This window comes from Cardiocondyla obscurior, linkage group LG09 (assembly GCF_019399895.1).
Source record: "Cardiocondyla obscurior isolate alpha-2009 linkage group LG09, Cobs3.1, whole genome shotgun sequence".
Lineage (NCBI taxonomy): Eukaryota > Metazoa > Arthropoda > Insecta > Hymenoptera > Formicidae > Cardiocondyla > Cardiocondyla obscurior.
In genome coordinates this window covers 4,520,975-4,539,814 of record NC_091872.1, presented here as the reverse complement: position 1 = coordinate 4,539,814, position 18,840 = coordinate 4,520,975, and the positions used below count along the sequence as shown (strand labels likewise).

Genomic DNA, 18,840 nt, shown 5'->3' with positions numbered 1-18,840 from the left:
CGACAACGCAAACTACAGAGAGAAGCTAGGAGTGATAAAATCTAAAATGCTCGCGTCCATTGGAGTCGATAACGAGATAAAAATCACGTAATAATATCTATATGATCTTGCATATGCGATGCTTATATTTGATTTATATATTGTTAATAGTATTTTAAAATACTTTTCATTCTGGTAAATATATTATAACTCGCATAATAAAGTAAAAATAATAATCGTTATAACGAGTAATTAAAATTATTTTATTGTAGAATAAAAAATTAATATTCGAGGAAAATTCTCCTTATAAGTTTCCAAACGTATTAATCGAATTATTTAACTTAATTAATGCCTAAATAGAGATGTTTAATAATATTTAAATAGCTTATAATTGATATTTAAATACCTCCGAAGATGCCGCATGAAAATCCGAGAAAGTTTTCTTAATTGCATTTTTCACCGTGATGCTACCAAAGTTTTGTCGATAATTGAAATGCTCACTTTAGTCCCCGGCACAATTAAAATCCTTATCATTTATCTCCTTGAAATTCATTAAGTGAAAGCGAGGCAACATCCATGAAGTTATCGGCTTAACGTCCAGATGTCCATTAATCCTAAGTGCCTGACCTAAATTTATACGTGTACACCGAGTTATTAATAATCGTCTTCTCGATATCGAGTGAAATATGCCGCGCATTTACATCTACGTTTAGCATGCTTGATTAAAATAATTATTCTGCACCGGGCAGATTCAATGCGAAGCCATGCAATCTCCGCAGTTTCCCACAGTTTCGATTGCCGCGTCACAATAAGGCTGCACGAACGATTAACGTTCTGTCACAACAAGAACGCGCGCGTTTCCGTTCTTTGACACAATTAATACCATCTCTTTTGAGGTTTCGCCATCGGCTTTGTCGAGCCCTTTTTCTAGGTCGTACTTTAGTCACGTGACGAGAGTAGAATTGCCCTGGGGACGAAAGAGAATCGCCACGTCGTCAAATGTCAACCCGTAAACGCAACCACTCGAGTTACTCAAAAGAGAAATACGAATCTGAAGAAGCAGCCGCGAACGGTCCGCATAATTTTATCGTCTGTTCCCAGCAATGAAATTCACGTTGGCTCTCCGATAGCAACGACGTAAAATCCCATAGCGAGCAAATTTATACATTACGGCTGAAATTTATTATTTTTTTTTATAAAAAGTATATATATATTTTTTACACCGAATTAAAAAAAAAATACTGTTTTACTCTTTACAATTTTTATTTTAAATCAAAATTTGAAAGTGATACAATAACGTTTATTAAATAAAAATTAATGAAACAGCCGAGTTTCATTTTTATGCGCTTTAGAAGGTCCTCGGCGACCGAAACTAATATTACGATACGATAGATTGAGAAGGAGGTTTGTTGCAATTCAAATACTCGCGGTGCTGATTGTGGAAAATTGCAACAAGCTTGTGTGCTTGGTGACCATTGGCAATTTCGATGCAATGCGCCACAGTTCTGAAATTGCCAGCTTTATCGAGATAGGAAATGTTAGTTTCGAGTGGGAAAAACACTGCGGGGATGCTACGTGTACTGTCTCGGTGAATAAAAATACAAATCGGATGTGAAAATAAAATATGATGGAACGCATCGGAGCGCGGAAAGGAACTTCGAAATCAATAGAATCCGATACCAGGTCTGTCGAACTTGCACTGGAAAAGCATACGATGTGTACAAACTGCGTCTACATAGAGTTCACAATTCGTCGTCCATCGGCTTTTACACAGCTCGTCCCAAAAGTCACATATTATTCCCTGAACTAAAAATTGCAGAAGATTAAATTGAAAAAAGACGATATTTTTTTTTTATTCGATCTGTTACACTACTCTTTTTTTTTTTTTTTTTGTTTTGTTATTCAAACTTATTTATCATGATTTTTCAGCAAATATTGAAAATTTAAAAGTTGAGAAAATAATATCGCTTAAATTCACATTTACAGTGGATACATATGTACAATACATTCTTAAAATTTTCGTTTACATATATCCTCTTATAATATTAATCGTGGAATTGTTGTTAAATTTTTAACTATTGAGAGCGATAAATGTTAAAAAGTCATACACTGATAGATTTTTCACGTATCACGTATCAGCCACAACTGTTAAATTTTCAACAATCAGATGTAACCGTGTTTTTGTATTTATCGATATTGTGTTTGGATCTTTTTTCTTTTTTTGTTTTTTTTTCTGCATCGCGTTTTTTATTTCAAAGCCTTCGTTGCAACACGAGACATATTTCGAGACACGTATCGACAATTGCGACTTCGTCGACTAAATCTGCGCGAGGAAACTTTTGGCTCGCCTTTCAAATTCGGCAAAAGAATCTCTCTTTCGAGAGTTCTTCGGCGGGTGCGTTTCGTGAATGCACTTCGCGGCAATGCACATTTACATTTAGATGAAATTCCATATTTACATGCACATACAACCCATCTCTATAAAGACCGTCTGCACAGATATCCCAGCGCAGATTCCTCGTTTAACGCGTGAATAAAAAGATTTATTTAGCTATTATTCTACCAGCAGATCCGAGGGTTTATATTTTAGGAACGTACGTGCGCGGAAAATGTTTAAATCCTACTTTTGCTAAGACATTGCGTTTATTAATGATTAATTACATCGTATCTATCCAATATTAATAATTTTAATTACAAATGCTATTCATTTATCAACAGTGGCATTGCTGTAGCGTCCAATAATCCGAAGCCACATTATTTGTTAATATATCAGCGAGCTATCGCTGTTCGATCACTTTGTCTCTTGACTATGTAACGATAGTATTGTTAGCCACTGTATAGGGAGTCTAATAGCAATTCGGACGCATGCAACTGTGATAGAATCATGCGTTCACTAGCGGGCATCTAAATTAACATGATGCTTCCGTAGCATTCACGATGATCGGTTAAATATTCACGAGACAGTGATATGACGTTTTAAAAATGTTCTCTTCCGCTATCGAATTTTACGTATTAATAAAATACGTAATTAATAAATTTTTTTGTCACGCAGACGTTTAAAGCGTTCCGAGTTTCATATATATATATACATACATATGTATATTTGAAAAACGTGATAGAAATATTCTTTGTTCGTATTGACGGTGACGTAATTTGAAACTAATAAAATGGAAATGTTCACAAATTGATACGCGCGTCATAAGATAAAGTATTTTAAGGCCGTAAATAGCTGAAAGGTTAACGAACATCCGCTGTAAAATTATAAACCAATTAAGGCGGTGAATTATACATTTGTCGGCAATACGTTTTCTCTTCGATTACAAACGGATATTTGCGTGCCCGCGTAATAATATTCCCGCGGATATATAATTCTATAGGCGCCGTCCCCGAATAAATTAATCACGGCGCTAATTGAAGCGATGACTTCGTACAAGCCAACATCAGTCGTCATCGCGAATCCCAGCGGCATTCGAACCTTTCGTAATTATTTTATGGACGAGCGCGATACTGCCGGTACAATACCGAAATTATTATTATTGCGTGTAAAATTCAATATCCGTGTAAGCAAAATATCCACGATTGCACGTCGATGCGCGCGTCCCACATTTACTCAGGTTAACGCGGCGACGTGTACTCGCTACGCTTTTTCTTAATTGAAAAAAGAGATCTACGTGGCAAAATAAAAAATAAAAAAAAAGAAAAAAGGGGTAGGAGTACTTTGTGAAAGGGAAGGACGTAGCGAATGTGATACTGCAAAGATAGACGACGAGGAGTCTGTTGGCAGGAGGGAAAAAAAGAAAAAAATACTCAAGCGCAAGTGTCACTGTATACCATGTAGACATTTTATATTTTCAGCACTCGGCGGTCACGTTATAAATAGGTCACAAGTTATGAGTCCACCATACCGCTTACACAGTCACGTCGTTTACAGTATACATTCTATATAAATGTACTCGTACGGTTATCGTTTGTTTTACAACCTCGATATTTCTACGGGGAGGAATACATAGTAAGTGTATGCGTGTCATATACGTTACATTATGTTACGCCTCTCTACGTCTGTGTATGTCATACAAATGTGTGGTACATGCCGCTGGTACTGCACGATTGTGTTTAGTTGCATCCTTCGCCGATTGCACGCAGGTACGTCTTCAAACACGTCCCGGCTGTTTGCTGAGATATCTAATTATGCGCAGAGACCAGACAGTTGTTAATTTTACTCGTATTCGTATTATTACAATTTATCAAAATATGCTCGGGAAACAGGTACAATTATCGTTAATCAATGACTTAAATTGAAACGGTGAATAAAGCGTTAGGTGATTATAATGTGTATTTATTTGTTTTCTTTTTTACACTAGACATAACAGAGCGAACGTTTCGCGCGCGTCATTTACTCTTGTTTTTTTTTTTTCTTTTTCTACGTAAAAGAAAAATTTTACATTTAATAATTTTTAAAAACGAACTACGGTCACGGAATTTTTCAGAAACCAGGCCGTATGCGTTTGTCTATCGCGTTACCGTTGCGTAGCAGGCGGCGTCGTGACTCGCGCGCGCGGTGTTCGCATCGTCTCGTCTCTTACGGGCATGATGCCCGACTCACCGACCACGGAGCAGTTGAGATAGATTAGCTAACGCGCTGGCGAGCAGTCGGCCGTGTGTCGCATGTGCGTGTCTCGCACACTGTACGAGAGCATTACCCGGCTCAGCTGGTTGACGTACGACAACCGCGGGACCTACGGCAATCTCGACAGCGTACGCGGCTCGCGCGCGCGGTATCCGATCATCGCCTCACGTAAGATATATAATATATGTATAATAAAGATTATTTAATAAAATAAAAAAAAAAAAGTTTTTATAACAAAATAATAAATATTAAAAGTACCTAATAAAAATTAAACTAAGATTTATTTTCGCGGCGCGAAGTGAGTTAAGCGAGAAAACAAATTAACATCGCAAAGATTATATTAATAACAACATTCGCGAAATACGGCACGATATCGCGCGTCGATAAAATTGCGCAGTGTTCTTGGGGAATGAGCCTCGGCGAAATCGCGAGAATATCCGCGAGAACCGGAATACCAGATAATTAGAGTCGACGGCGAAATTACACGGCGGGTGGGTTCACCTCTTTATTACACAGTCCCTTGCTTACACAGCCCCGCGTTGCCAAAACAGAAACGTTTTGGTATGCAGAACGTGCACAAGGGATTTTAATGCGCCCGTGTCTGCAGTATGCTACGCGGAAAATTATGTCGCACGAGTGGAATCGAGTCTGCCACGTTGATAACGTCGCGGACGTGAAATTTCAGCACGGGACGGGAAAGAACGGAAGTCGGTGTGACGCTTCGTTTGAAAACAGCCGGGGAGCCTCGACAAAAAACCGGAACGTGCTTTCAGGGGAACCGTTCTCTTGCACCTGCTGCGAAAAGCGTAGGGCTCGTTACAAGCAGTAAACGATCTGCGCGATCATCGCGTTCTTCGTAAATGGTCGTTCCGAAATGCGGCAACAGTAGCGCGCTTAAAAGGAGATACATTTCTGGCAGACCGCCATTTATCTTCCAATCCACTTGCCGGAAGCCCATTACACAATCGCGCAAATCGCGAGTGCTACCTGTACTTCGTTTCCCGTAAAGATACTTTGGTCCGTATCTCCGTCGCTCATTTATCGTTAAGCGCGTCTTATCGCGTTTCTGCTTTCCATTCCTTTGTCTTTTATTTGATTGACGAGCTCGCAAATGAACAACCGCGGTTAACGTTAAATGTGCGGCAAGTAATGCGAGCGTTTGTTACGATTCGTAACGTTGTACCACGCTTGCCGATGGCTTGGCTACTTTTTAAGCGATATGTTACGATTGGGGGAGGTTTTCAGATCGCATTATCACCGTGCTGACCTAACGTCGTGACGACCGGAAGACGTCTGCATTTGCGTCTCTTAAAATTTGATAGATTGTCACAATGTTAAATTACCACGGTCAATATTACAATATATTTTAATGCACCAGCGAGTGAAAAAATTCATCTAATTATTTGTATTGGTTTTATAATTAACTCTATAACAGTCTACGTAATTAAATTTTATAATACAAAATCGTTCGGAGAATCAAGAAAGGGAATTTGTATGATTTCAACGACAATACAGACAAGAAGAGAAAATCTGTCGTTTAAATATTAATTTGTTTTTTAAAATAAATTTTAAAGAAAAAAAAAAAAATATATATATATATCCACGTATCTGACGGATAAGTGAGGCGCATTTATATAAATGGTACCTGCCGCTACAATTATCATTGTTCATGTATATATACAAATGCGAGATATACCATAGTAGATGATTAGGCATTAGAATTCGTTAAAGCTGCATGTAAGACTTGCCCTATTACAGGAGAACGATAGGTGTCGTATATGTTGTATTATAGCGTGACTTATGTCTTTTGCGATTCAAAGCCGTGATTGGACCCTTGAAGTCTTGTAGCGGTTTACATGTGAGCGCGATCGGGTCGCCGATCAGCGAGTTTATTTTACATGCGGCAACGACAATCCGCGGCTAGAAAGGACTCGGGGAATCGTAACGAAGGGTTTTTCGCGTTTAAGAAAATTGCATCGAAATCGCATCGACGTGTGCGGTCGAGTCGGACCGAGGCGCTAACGGTTGTATAACGTTATCCGATTCTCCATTTTCATCAGGCAGCCCGTGCTTCCCGTTTCAGACGACTGCATCGCAACGGAATAATGAAACGCCCGACAACAAAATCAATAGTAACGGCGGTTTAGAGCGATCGATACGTATCCGCCACTGTTACGGGATAACAATTGTTATGACACAGAGCAATTCCGGGACATTCTGCCGTAAATCGTTGAAGCTTATTTCACCGGTGACTTATTAATATATTCGCAAATAAATTCGATTACAGTGTCGTGATTGTAACAATTCTCGCCGGGGTGATACTTGCAGCGCAATGAATACAAATCACCAAAGCCCAAATTAACCATTTATCAATAACTTAATATTTATTTATTTTAATTAATGCATTTTGTTAATATTGCGTAATATTTTTATTTATTTTTTAAATCCATGTCATATTATATTCACGCATTGATTATTCGTGAAGCTCGGATATTATTTTTTAGACTTAATTTTTGGAGGTAAAGGTCCGTCACAAAAATTGCGAATATGTTTTGTCGTCGAATGCGGTTTGACGAACGATTATAAGTTTCGAAAATCGCTTTTTTTTTTTTTTAAAGCATTCGATCGATGCGATTTCTTTTTGAGGGAAATTTATTCGCGTATGTGGTACGCGTGATGAGCATGAACGAGTGCATCGATTTCCACTGAAACAGCCGTTGAAACAAGCACCGATTTTTCAGTGGCGTAACGGGATTAACACGAATATACACATATATATTTATATGCATATATACGTGTATGTATGTATGTGTATGTGCATACGTGTCAATTACAGTTAAACGCACACGAAAAGCGGGGATTAAACAGCAACTTTTTTATTTTCCTATCTTGACACTCGTACGCGCTCAATTACACGTGCTTCGTTACATCGATGCGTCGTTCCTTCGAGTTCTTCGGACGACTAATTAACCTCTACGACGAATTAAAATCTGCAACATGGCTTCAACACTCATAAATTTAACGTATAAATTTAACAAGCGTACGACAACGTATATATTCAACAGCTCTCTTGTAGAATGATTAAAAACCATACACTCTGTCGAAACCATAAAATTTTCAATGACCGCTATATCACTACGTTTTATCGAATACCGTTCTTTAATATATAATTCGATACGGTGCAACATTAAATTCATAGAAATTTCCCTATGTTTTGGAAACTCGTCGCGCAATTTATATTCCTGACTTACGCCACTGTCGTGCACGCGAGGCTCGTAAGAGGCTGAAAGAGGATTCTAGATACAACTACGAAATTGGACCGAAGCGACCAACCGTAAGTTATTCGTAAGGGCGAAAATGATGTAGAAAAGTACGATCGATGTTGCACGCGACGCCTTGCCACGCCATCGCGGCGGGCGAGAGCGATCCGCGTGACTCTGCATGTAAGTTCTACGTTAAAGCCTGGACCACATTTCGCGACCACTTGGCGCGTGCAAATAATCCTAACAGCTAAAAACACGTATGTACGTATCGCTAAAACACATAACGCAGTGTCCCCAGATAAAAGTCCACCCTTTGACAAATCGACGCCCGAGAGCAATACGGGGAACAAGTGTCTTCGAGTCGAAATACCAACGCCACCGGTATTCGGGTCGGCCCGGCGGATTCTGCATTTTTTTAGTAATAAAGTACCATTAATCGCGTATCACGTTTCGACCGTTCGCGGCACTGTTAAACGCTAATACCGTTTTACCGTTTATCGTTCGCACGCGCTTCACTCGTTTCGCGGCCCGAATATTGAACAGTCGGGCGGCGTGCGTGCGTTTTTTAACGATAATCAGCGTTAAAACGGATCTGCAATTATCTGTGGAAAACCAATTGGGGAGAATTGATGAACCGCGCATATGCATACGTTTTCGAGTTGGCCGAAAAATGTCGCGCGTTATTGATAACGGGTTGTCCCACGTGCCCAAATCGCGTAAAACGGACCTTACTGTACCTGGGTGGAGGGCGTCCAGTATAAAAATAAATAAACTCTACTCTCTAGCCTAGGAAATTCAACATCTCAATATTATGTCTAATAACATAATTGTTAATCTCGACAACGTTACTTACACCTAACACGGAGACCGGAGTCGGAGGTAGGGCCCGTGACCTTTGTTCGCGATTTGGACCTTATCTCGGTCTAAATTATTCGTTCGTTACACGTAAACAGCGATCACGAAGTCCCGCTGCCGACTCGTTCTCGAGTACAAAGTTACGCCGCATTCACTCAATTATCACGACAAAATATCATCTATCGTTCAATATATCGCCATATATAGACATAATTCTAAATGTCTCGCACATTTTATAATTGTCAGCTTAGGCATCGTAATAAGTTTCTTCCTACGCGAGGACAAACGACACTTTTAACACGCAATACGAACGTTAGTACCAAATGGAACAAACGAAAAGTCAGGTCACTGTTTCTTACTAAATTGGCTAATTAATTAATCTACTAATTATACTTTAAAAATTGGAAATAAACGCGACTCTTGGTCGCATTTTCGGCGAGTCGTTAACTCTAGAATGGTATAAAATTATTCTGATGGCATTTGAAGACGATAAACCGTCCCGCTTAAGCGCCAAGTTCCCGTAAAGTTTTCCCGATGCGCTAAACAATCGCTGTATCTTTTAATACGCGTATCTCTGACAACGTAATTAAGAGATAGCTCCTAAATTCGAATAGTCCCATTCTAGGGTTATTATTATCAGCGCTGTCATTCGCGTTCACACACGCACATACGCAGGCAGGCATACCCCATCAATGGTATCGGACGTGAACGGCGTTGATGATAACAGAGATAGTTAATCAACAACACGGTATGGCTCACATGCGACATACTATGTACAGGACGCACTGCACTGATCGATCATCTTTATAGACAACCCTAAACCGCAATTAATCACGATTAAGCAATTAAGAAGAGATCGTGGACGGGTCGAAGGTATCCCCATACACACACATACACACACGTATTCACACTCGCAAACTTTTACTTCTTTCTCGTTGTGATTTAGTCTCGTTTACAGACTTCCACATTCGTTGACGTTTGTACGTTTGTTAGCTAAGAACGAATAATTTTGTTGCCGTCGTCGCTAATATATATTTAATTACGTTTATTATTTTATGCAAACTATATAAAGAAATCTGGATTGCCGATCACGTATTAATCAACGCATGGTTCACATTTTTTTAATATATTATGCGCACAAAAGAATTATCATCTTTCTTTTTTTCTTTCTTCTTTTGTTTATTGTTTAAATTAGTGCTCGATATATATTTTGTAATTATTTCAAACATCATCTTCGTAAATTGGTTCTCTCGAGATATCAGGCAGTTCGATTATCAGTCGCTACAAGCAAGCTAAGCATCTCGTAACGAGGTAAGACGGATCTGCGCCGCACATTTTGCATTCAGCGCGTGCTTTCTCCGTCCGAAGCTTTTGTTTACGTCAAATTTATTGCCACGGTGTATCCCGGGCATGTAATATCGCGAGCAACGCGAGCCACGTTTGCCATTAAACGCGCGATAAAAAATTACGACCCGCAGTAAATAATAAATGTAAAAGAAAAGGAAGCGTCATTTTTATTATTTAGTAATCGAAATCTCACGCGTTCTTTGCGACACACGTCAAGAGCTGTTAGGCAACTTAGCAAGTTCAACACAGGATGATGATCGCCCTCACATATTCATCTCTTAGAATTGGGTCACTTTCACATTCAAATATTCACGCGTTCAAACTTGTTCAGTTTCCTCAGTCACACGTGACTTTCATACGTATGGGCACGTGTCTCTCTGGTCATCATGTGATTTATATCCGTAGCTGTCACGTTTGACTGTGACGTATGGTCGTTGTTTTTATGAAACCGGCTGTGATAGCATCACATTTTTACAATATAGACAAAACCTCAATTTAACCATTACCTGTCACAATTTTGTTAGAGCTTCTACGCTACGCGGCGCGATAAGGTAATACATTATTTTATTATTGAATTTTATAAAAGTAAAATGTTGCTCTTTATATCAAGGTAGCTGATAGCAGCGCATTATTCGAACGTAACTAATATATCAAAATAAGCGAACCATGCTTTCGATATTACATATTAATCGATACAATCTTAATTAGCTTTCGTTAAAGAAAACGACGTAGTCGGATAATTATTTTACATCTTCGATTTTTCCATTTCACTGTTTTTTTTTTTTTTTCTTTTTGTTTTTACTTTATTTTGCTCGTTAATTTTCTATGTGACAAATGAAGAATGTATACACAATCGCATACCCGTTTTCTAACATTCGCTCAATTGGAAATCGAATGGAATTTTCATTCGTGGAAATAATGATAAATGAATAAACGACGAGTATGGAAATATCGTGGAAGTCGTATTTCCAGCAGAGATTCATTTAACGTTCGCGTGCACGCTGACGAGCTGAGCTACAGCCTTAATTACGACGCACAACTCACCGGATTTATTTATTCGTATTTATTTCGTAATAAAGAAAGTATGGACCCGTTTTTTAACCAGTCGCGAAGTGTTAACACAAGAACGGTGTACCCGAAGCAAAAATTAACGGCCGTTGAAAATACTTTTCACTCTCGCAGATCACATATCGCGTTTGGTCAGATTTATTTTTATTTTTTTATTTATTTATTTTTTCTTTTAGATCAAATTTTATCAGAAAAATTACTTTTATTCTCGTACGAGTATACCTATATTTACACACGCACAACATACATCATACAAATAAATGTTGCTTCTTCTTAGCCCGAGCGTTAAAGAGCATTTACTTGTATGATCTGGCACAGTGACTATAGGTACATAAAGAACGAATATCCATGTACGGGGTATTAAGACTAACGTTCGCGAATCATGCTTACTTCATTACAATGTAGAAAAAAATAATACAAATTATTTTTTCAAATAGTCGGATCGCGTTTTCAACTGAAAATATTCGGGATAAACGATCGTACAAATATTTGTATACGTGCAAAAATATGCGTTTAACTCGCCGCCGATATCGGATTCGAGCACATACGCGCGTGTGTTTGCGGTAACATTTTCGTTGATGTCAGAGGGACACGTTTTATACATTTGATCTTTATATGTCTACAATCACTGCCTTCGGTGTCCACGGTGCATATAATGCAAAAATCCAGTCCCCTGTGTGAAACGCCCTTACGTTCGAAGCTCGTCGACGTACTGATTTAATTGACGCATTGTTCTATTCCTCTCTTCTCCGTCTCGGTTAATTTTTTTTTATATTTTTCTTTCCTGCCTTGACGTGTTAAGCACCGAGGCGCGATCAGTCGCGTCGTAATCGCAAAAGGACTACGCCTGGATCAAAGTCCTTTACGCAGGATGCTCGAGTATGCGTGCATAACGCGCGTCACATAGTATGCCGTCAGAATAAAATGTACCATCAGGCTAATGGCGAAAAGCCTTTCAATTTAGAGATTTGTGCACTTTATCGTACGTTAAAATCGTGAATTTCATCGACATATACTGTGACAAGTTTTCGATATCTTTAGATTTAAGTCGGAATCAACGCACTCTGGGCTTTTAAATTTCTTCGTAACAGGAATAACGGTGCAACATATTTACGAGAATTTACATCGATAATATTTTTACACGCACGTCGCTTTATTAAATATTATATATAATTAATAACTTTAATAAGGTTTGGAATTCAGCACGCATATAGAATCTGCGAATGAAAGGGATCGCAGGGTAAATCGCATTTTTACTCAGAAACCCGCTCACTGACCTACTTTCGCTCAATTTAATCTACATTCTGATCGTATCCCATCAGTTTTTACATCTTACTCGAAGCAGAGGCTTTCAACTTTGACTCCACTCATTTTGTTATTCCGTTCGTCTCTCGTGAAATCAGTACGATCAATACAATACAATTGGTACGAACCCTTTCACGAAATTCTTTTTTTTTTTTTTTCTTTTTTCTTTTTTTTTATAAGGGATGAACGAAAAACAATCTCTTTGAAAAAAAAAAGTAGTTAATCGAATTTGGAGAGAAGTGTATTTGTAAAGTATCGAGCCGCAAAGTGTCGAAGGTAAAGTTTCAGCGAGAACATTGGGCGTATCGTTAATTGGTTCGTTAATTTCTCTACTTCGCTAATTGCGCTATTTCTTGAACGATAACGCGAGAATCGTACTATTTACATTGTTATCCCATGAAATTCGAAGAGCGAAATGCGAACGGCAACGGTCTGTGGGCAACGTTACGCGTCAGTACAAACGTTTATCAAAAAGTAGTATGTGTGCGCGCGCGAATAGATCTTGTGCATCGGTGTAGGAATTTACTTGTAACAATTGCCCTTCAGTGGTCGAAAAGTTTCATTCGCATAGAGTACATTAATCCACCGTCTCCTAGATGCATCACCTGCTTTTAAGAATCGATGCTGTATTTAATTTTATCCCGACATATCACAAGCAGACGATTTCAAATGGAGCTACAAGAAGCTACTTGAACGCGGTAATAATTGAAACGAATAAAGAAGCAAAAAGTCACTTTATAAATTTTTCATACAAAATGCGAAGAACGACTGTCACTTGAATTATCTACATTTCCCTGAGGAAAAAAAAAAAAAAAAGGGGGGAATAAAAATTCACCCGAAGAGTTACCGGTCTTACAATTTGGCTTTAGAGGGACGAAAAACGTAGTTAAAAAGGGCTGACGTGTCTCCTCCAATTTGTGTGTTCTATTTTACGTTTAGAGCATCCTTAATTAGATCCACTTACCTCCGGCCGACGCTCGATATTATCGGAAGATATCGAAAAACGATCGGAGACTTTGTACGAATTGCGGCTGTGTATTCTCACGGGCGAGAACGTTAAAGGTCCCCGCATTTTCTTCGCACGAGTATTATCCTCGCGACAAGGGACCGTCGATCAATCGGACAAGTAATTTCGATATCACTTTTGTCACTAAACGAATAGAGGAACTTGAGTTCGCCGCAGTCAATTGCCGTAACTATTTTCGCCAGACTTGATTCCGATGAGGCGGATTTGCGCGTCGTGTTGGCTGGTAGAAACACGCTGTCGTCGTAGTCACCGGCCGCTCGATAAGTCGATACCTGGTTTCGTTCCTCCCCGTGTGTTGGTCTTCCGTACTGTACACTCTCCCGCTTCTTCAAACGTTTCAAGTAATAACGCGAAATTCCCGCGAAACTGCAAGTTCTTCTCGTTTCGGTGAGCCACAACTTTACGAGGGGCGTTACGTCGCCGCGAAGCTCTGTAGTCGTAGGACTTACACGAAATTTTCTACAACTTCGTGCGGTCTTCAAAGGTGGTTCCGTCGTGTTCGTTACGCGTCACGTACCTCGCTCGGACATATCCACGTAGAAATTAAAGGCGAAACTCAATCTCGATATCCGCAATTGTTAAAGTGTTGTAAAATAAATTTATATAAATCCGTTCATTAAAGTTCTCACAGTTATTTACGGTGAAATGAGAAGAAGTACGGCTCTTTCGATCAATTGTACTCATGCTAGAAATTACACGAGAAAATTGCGGAGGGAAATTAACAAACCGTCGGATAAATTAAAATAGTCGGAAGATCGATGATTACAGATCAGGCAATTATTCGCATCGAATCGACATTAAAGCGACATTAAATTTCTTGGCAAATATTTTCTGGAGGGGAAAGAAGACATATCGCTTGGCCGATTCTAATTCAATCAAGTTATGTACGTGCTCCGAAATTTAATTTTTACGTTTAATTGGCGTGTAAAAAGAGAAACAAGTGCTATTTGCGAGAACTGCGAGTCAGAGATCCTTGTTTTGATACGAGTCGAGGTCTCCGTATCGATTTCTTTCGCAAGACCGCAGCCAGGACACGACTTAAATCGATACTACGACGCTTTAGGGACGAAATCCTCGGGAAATATTATGTTTCTGCGAAGGCATGCTCCAACCCTGTATCATTCTTATAAGCATTCTTCGAGTAATCTTCTTTCCCGAATGAAAAGTTTCATTCTGTTTCCTTTTATCGCCGCGGATTTTCTTTATCGCGCACCGAATCCGACTGAATCCACCAGGAAGTTAACGCGAGCTCTCCGCTACGCGCGCATTTCCGTGATATTGAAAACAACAATAAGAGAATTCGCCGATATTTTAATTTACATATTGAAAGAATCGCGCTGCTGAGATTTTCAACGCGCGTTTACCGTTGCTTTAAAATAATCGCGGAACTGACTTTCTCGCGTCAACGAATTAAATAAGCCGCGGGTGTGCGCTTTCGCTCCATACCGCTCGCTTTATCCCGTCGAGGGATAATTGTTTCGCGATCGATTCGGGGTTTTCGATGTCACATTTCCATCGTGCAGCTTGCTTCCTCGCGGAAAATGCGAAGGCTCCCAGGATCTTGCACGTGTCGGTAGTCGGGACCTCGATTATTCACGAAAGCGATATATACTCTTCTCGTCGACCTTCAGCGGGGTTTTCCTGCCGCGACCTCGTTATCCGTTTCCCTTCGCCATCCCCTTTCATCTCGCAAATCCTGGCCCCCGCGGCCAGCGTTCTCGTTAGCGCGGGAAAGTTTTCGAGATTACGGGGCTGCCCCTGCCGGCATTCCGTCTCCGGAGTCCTTCCGTTACTGGTAGCAAGACGTCCCTTCCACGATCGCGTTTCAACATCGTTTATTCATCACAGCTCGATGATATCCGGCGCACGAAACTGCACTTTGCTGCAATACTTCACCTCCTGCACGATCTTATTGTCACTATTGTCCAGATCATCACTCCGCATATCGTCGTCGTCGTCATCCTCCTCCTCCAGATCCTCCAGCACCTTGCGTCTGTCTAAGCTCCAGTTGCCCACCCCGCCACCGACCAACAGCTTCTTTTTCTTCTCACGGATTTTATTCTGGCGAACGGATCGCCGTGGTTATTTGTATCTGAAAGTTGAGCAGAACGAGCACGTTTTGGAGCATGAGTATGCTCTTATCGATCGTGAGTTCGTTGCCTTATCATAGTTTATTTTCTCATATTATTATTAATTTTTTTTTTATGTACGTAGTTCGATATCGATCGAATGAAAGCCGTCGAAACTATACCGATTCAGAAAACATTATTTTGTGTTAAATCAAACGCCAATGATTTTAATAAAATAAACGGTTACCATAATTTATACGAAATACGAACGAGCAGGTTGGATATTTTTCTCAAAAGTTAAACGTTATCTCTCGTAATTGCCACGAATCTGCTAATCACGTTGTTTCACGCGAAACACACCTACGATATTCACATTTCACCGACGATAGGAACGTGATCGGTGTGCGTTTATATGATCCTCACGTTACACGACCCTTGCTACTCAGCTCTCCAAATGTATCGGATGTTGTAACATATGCAGATTGAAACGCGGTGTCGTCAAGATAAGATATTTTTCATCATCGGGTTCGCCATCGTAAAGCAGCTCCCATCGTCAGTTCTACGAGAACTGGGTCGACCGTCGCGCGTTATTTTCATTACGAGCGATTTTTCAAAGAAAAAATTCGTACAGCATCCACGCCGCTCTCATCGCTTTTATTTTGAGATAAGATTTATTTCTATTGGATTACGTTGTGTCGTTTAATAAACGTTCCTCTAAAATTACTTTCAGGAAAATTGATAATTCGACGGTATATAAATTAACTTACCTTTCTGGTAAAGGGCACTCCAGAATTCTGCAGAAAGCTAGACCGACCGCCACTATTAATATTACAAATAAGACCGCGTATATTATACACAGGTGAACTAAAGAGAAAATATACAGCGTCTTGTGACACCACCTATTGGGCGCATATAAAGAAAGTTCGTATTCCGGCCACATTATATGCAGTATCCAGTAATGTCCTGAAACAAAAAATAAATAAAAATATGCGACAATTATAAAAATTAATTATCCGGCTTAGGTTGCCCCGACATTATTTTGAATTTAAATAAACGCTTAAATAAGCGTCTATTATTTTACAAAAATTTTTTTTTTTTTTTAACAAACAGAACACACGTTTCACTTTTAATATTTAATTACGCTCGCGGAAAATTATTATAAAGTTGCAAAGCCGAATGTTATGAAACATACGTTCCCCCTAATCCGACCATGGTTTGAACTCGTTGAGCAAATCCTCTGTGGCTTTAATGCTTCAAAAGTTCGGGGGTTGCCGGAGCGGGATATAACACACGTCGTCTACAATTTCAAATGAAATTTCTTGCTTACCTAACACGAACCACGCGACCAGGAAGCACGATAAAGTTATGGAGAGCAATTTCATAGGCGAGACGTGTGGTCTGGCGGCGGGAACGGACAAGACTTCCGGCCTCCGAGAACGTATTTGCGAATACAGCGCCCAGAACATACGCACGGCGCCTAACACTCCCCCGATCAGCATGTACACGGGAATGTATGGCTCTTTAGGGCAATCCTTGATGAACTGCACACCTGGAAAGATAAATTTGAACATTCCCTTTTAACACGTTCGCCGTTTGTTACGATATAAAGCCGGATTTCGACCGATAAAATAAATACGAACCACTCATATTTATGCTATTTGTTCAATTTTAATCCATGGCTTAAAAAAAAAAATATATTGCGTACATCGAAAATTAATGTGCAATATTTTAAACATATATATAATTTTTTTTGTTTTGTTTTTTTTTCTTAATATAAAATATCAAAGCTAATTCTAATTAAATATAAAAAAAAATATAATTCTGCGCTGTTCTGTCGCGACGTAATATACGTGTAAAAAGTAACAATTAACGATAATTGATTGCATGATTTCTGCTTCCGTCGTTTTCTCGCCGAAACTTTATTAGCAGACGCCTTACAGCAACGTCTTCCTTTCATATCCGTGACCTTTTTACACTCGTGACCCATTTAATAATTTCAGTAATGCACTGAAATAATATAACATGGTGTAGTAATTTACTTGAAGCTCACCGTTCTTTCTTATCAGGAGGAAAAATAAAAAAATAAAAAAAAAATAAAAAGAGACGCCCCTTAACCGACATTTTTGTTCGTCAATTAAGACCTAACGTATATCTGACGCTATCGTTATTATACACTTTTTGCCAACGCCAGCGAGGAATAATTTAGCATTAATTGCTTTGTGTCTGACGTCTATTCTGTATATCACGTTCTGGTTCGTCGTTCAGCTTAGGATAACATAACGTGCATATCTCGAGAGGTTCTCCACTGCAACGTGTACTTGAGTAATGTGTACCTCGTTATTATGTGCATTTTTGTTGTGTATGTATAAATTATTAATTTTTCTGCTACACCATAACCCTCAACGATTTTTCGAAGAATTCATATCGCGATATTTACCGCAGGAAATCAATACCGTCATTTTAAATTTTTCAATAATTTTAAAAGTACAGTGACATAACAAAAAAATAGAAAGTTTTAAGGAAATACATTATTTACGAAGAGATTTTTTTTTTAGCAATATTTCAATAAATCCGATATATGTATTTGAGATTTTTCGAATCAGCTTTCAGCTTAAGTGTCTTGTTAAATTTGCTCAGCGCGGCTCGCAATCTATGATTTTTATTCTACTTTCGTATTGTGATTTACGAAATATTTACGTCGTATTTGGAATCAATAATCCGCGGCTACTTTTGCGGTTTACCTACGCCGTTACTATCGATTGTACGTTCCTACTAGGTGGACTTTGCTGGAAGGTGAATGCACCAGGTTTACAATAAATCAGGTTGAATGTCCATGCTCCCTACTGCGCGAGTAACCCGCTATGCCCAAGAAATTAAGTATGCTTGCATGCTGCAAAGCTCAACACGCTAGCGATTCGCGTGTCGTAATTCCGGTAGCATTAATTACCTCAGAAATAATGTCGTATATTTTGTGGAATTTCAACGAAGTCGGCCGAGATGCACATTATAATTTGCTTGACACCAACTCAAAAGATTTACCGTGTTGAAAGTCAATAAGATTAAAACATGTAAATATATTTTAAAAATTATGCGGAAAGAGAACATCACTAGGTAACCGGCCGAGACGTTTAATTTTGTAAAATGTTAAAAGATTTACTGAGAGAAATAAGATTTTGTTTACTCCACATTGTCGCAAATACTCTTCTACGTACCGCCGTGAACATTTATCAAATATTTGCATTTCGTTGGTTGAAAGTTTACGTCGTGATAGAGAGAAGAAGAAATAATGCACAATTTGCA

General features: G+C 39.1%; 1 protein-coding gene across 3 annotated transcripts in view; it reads right to left on the bottom strand.

The window, feature by feature from the left end:
* Positions 1-3,799: 3,799 nt before the first annotated feature.
* The window catches only part of LOC139105750 (uncharacterized), a 38,704-nt gene continuing 23,663 nt past the window's right edge, over positions 3,800-18,840 (bottom strand). For all 3 annotated transcript variants that reach the window (XM_070662020.1, XM_070662022.1, XM_070662023.1), the window contains exons 6-8: positions 16,868-17,089; positions 16,308-16,503; positions 3,800-15,563 (exon numbers count right to left, since the gene is read on the bottom strand). In XM_070662020.1, coding sequence (XP_070518121.1) covers positions 15,554-15,563; positions 16,308-16,503; positions 16,868-17,089 — 428 coding nt within the window. In that variant the 3' untranslated portion in view covers positions 3,800-15,553. The remainder of the gene's footprint in view (positions 15,564-16,307; positions 16,504-16,867; positions 17,090-18,840) is intronic.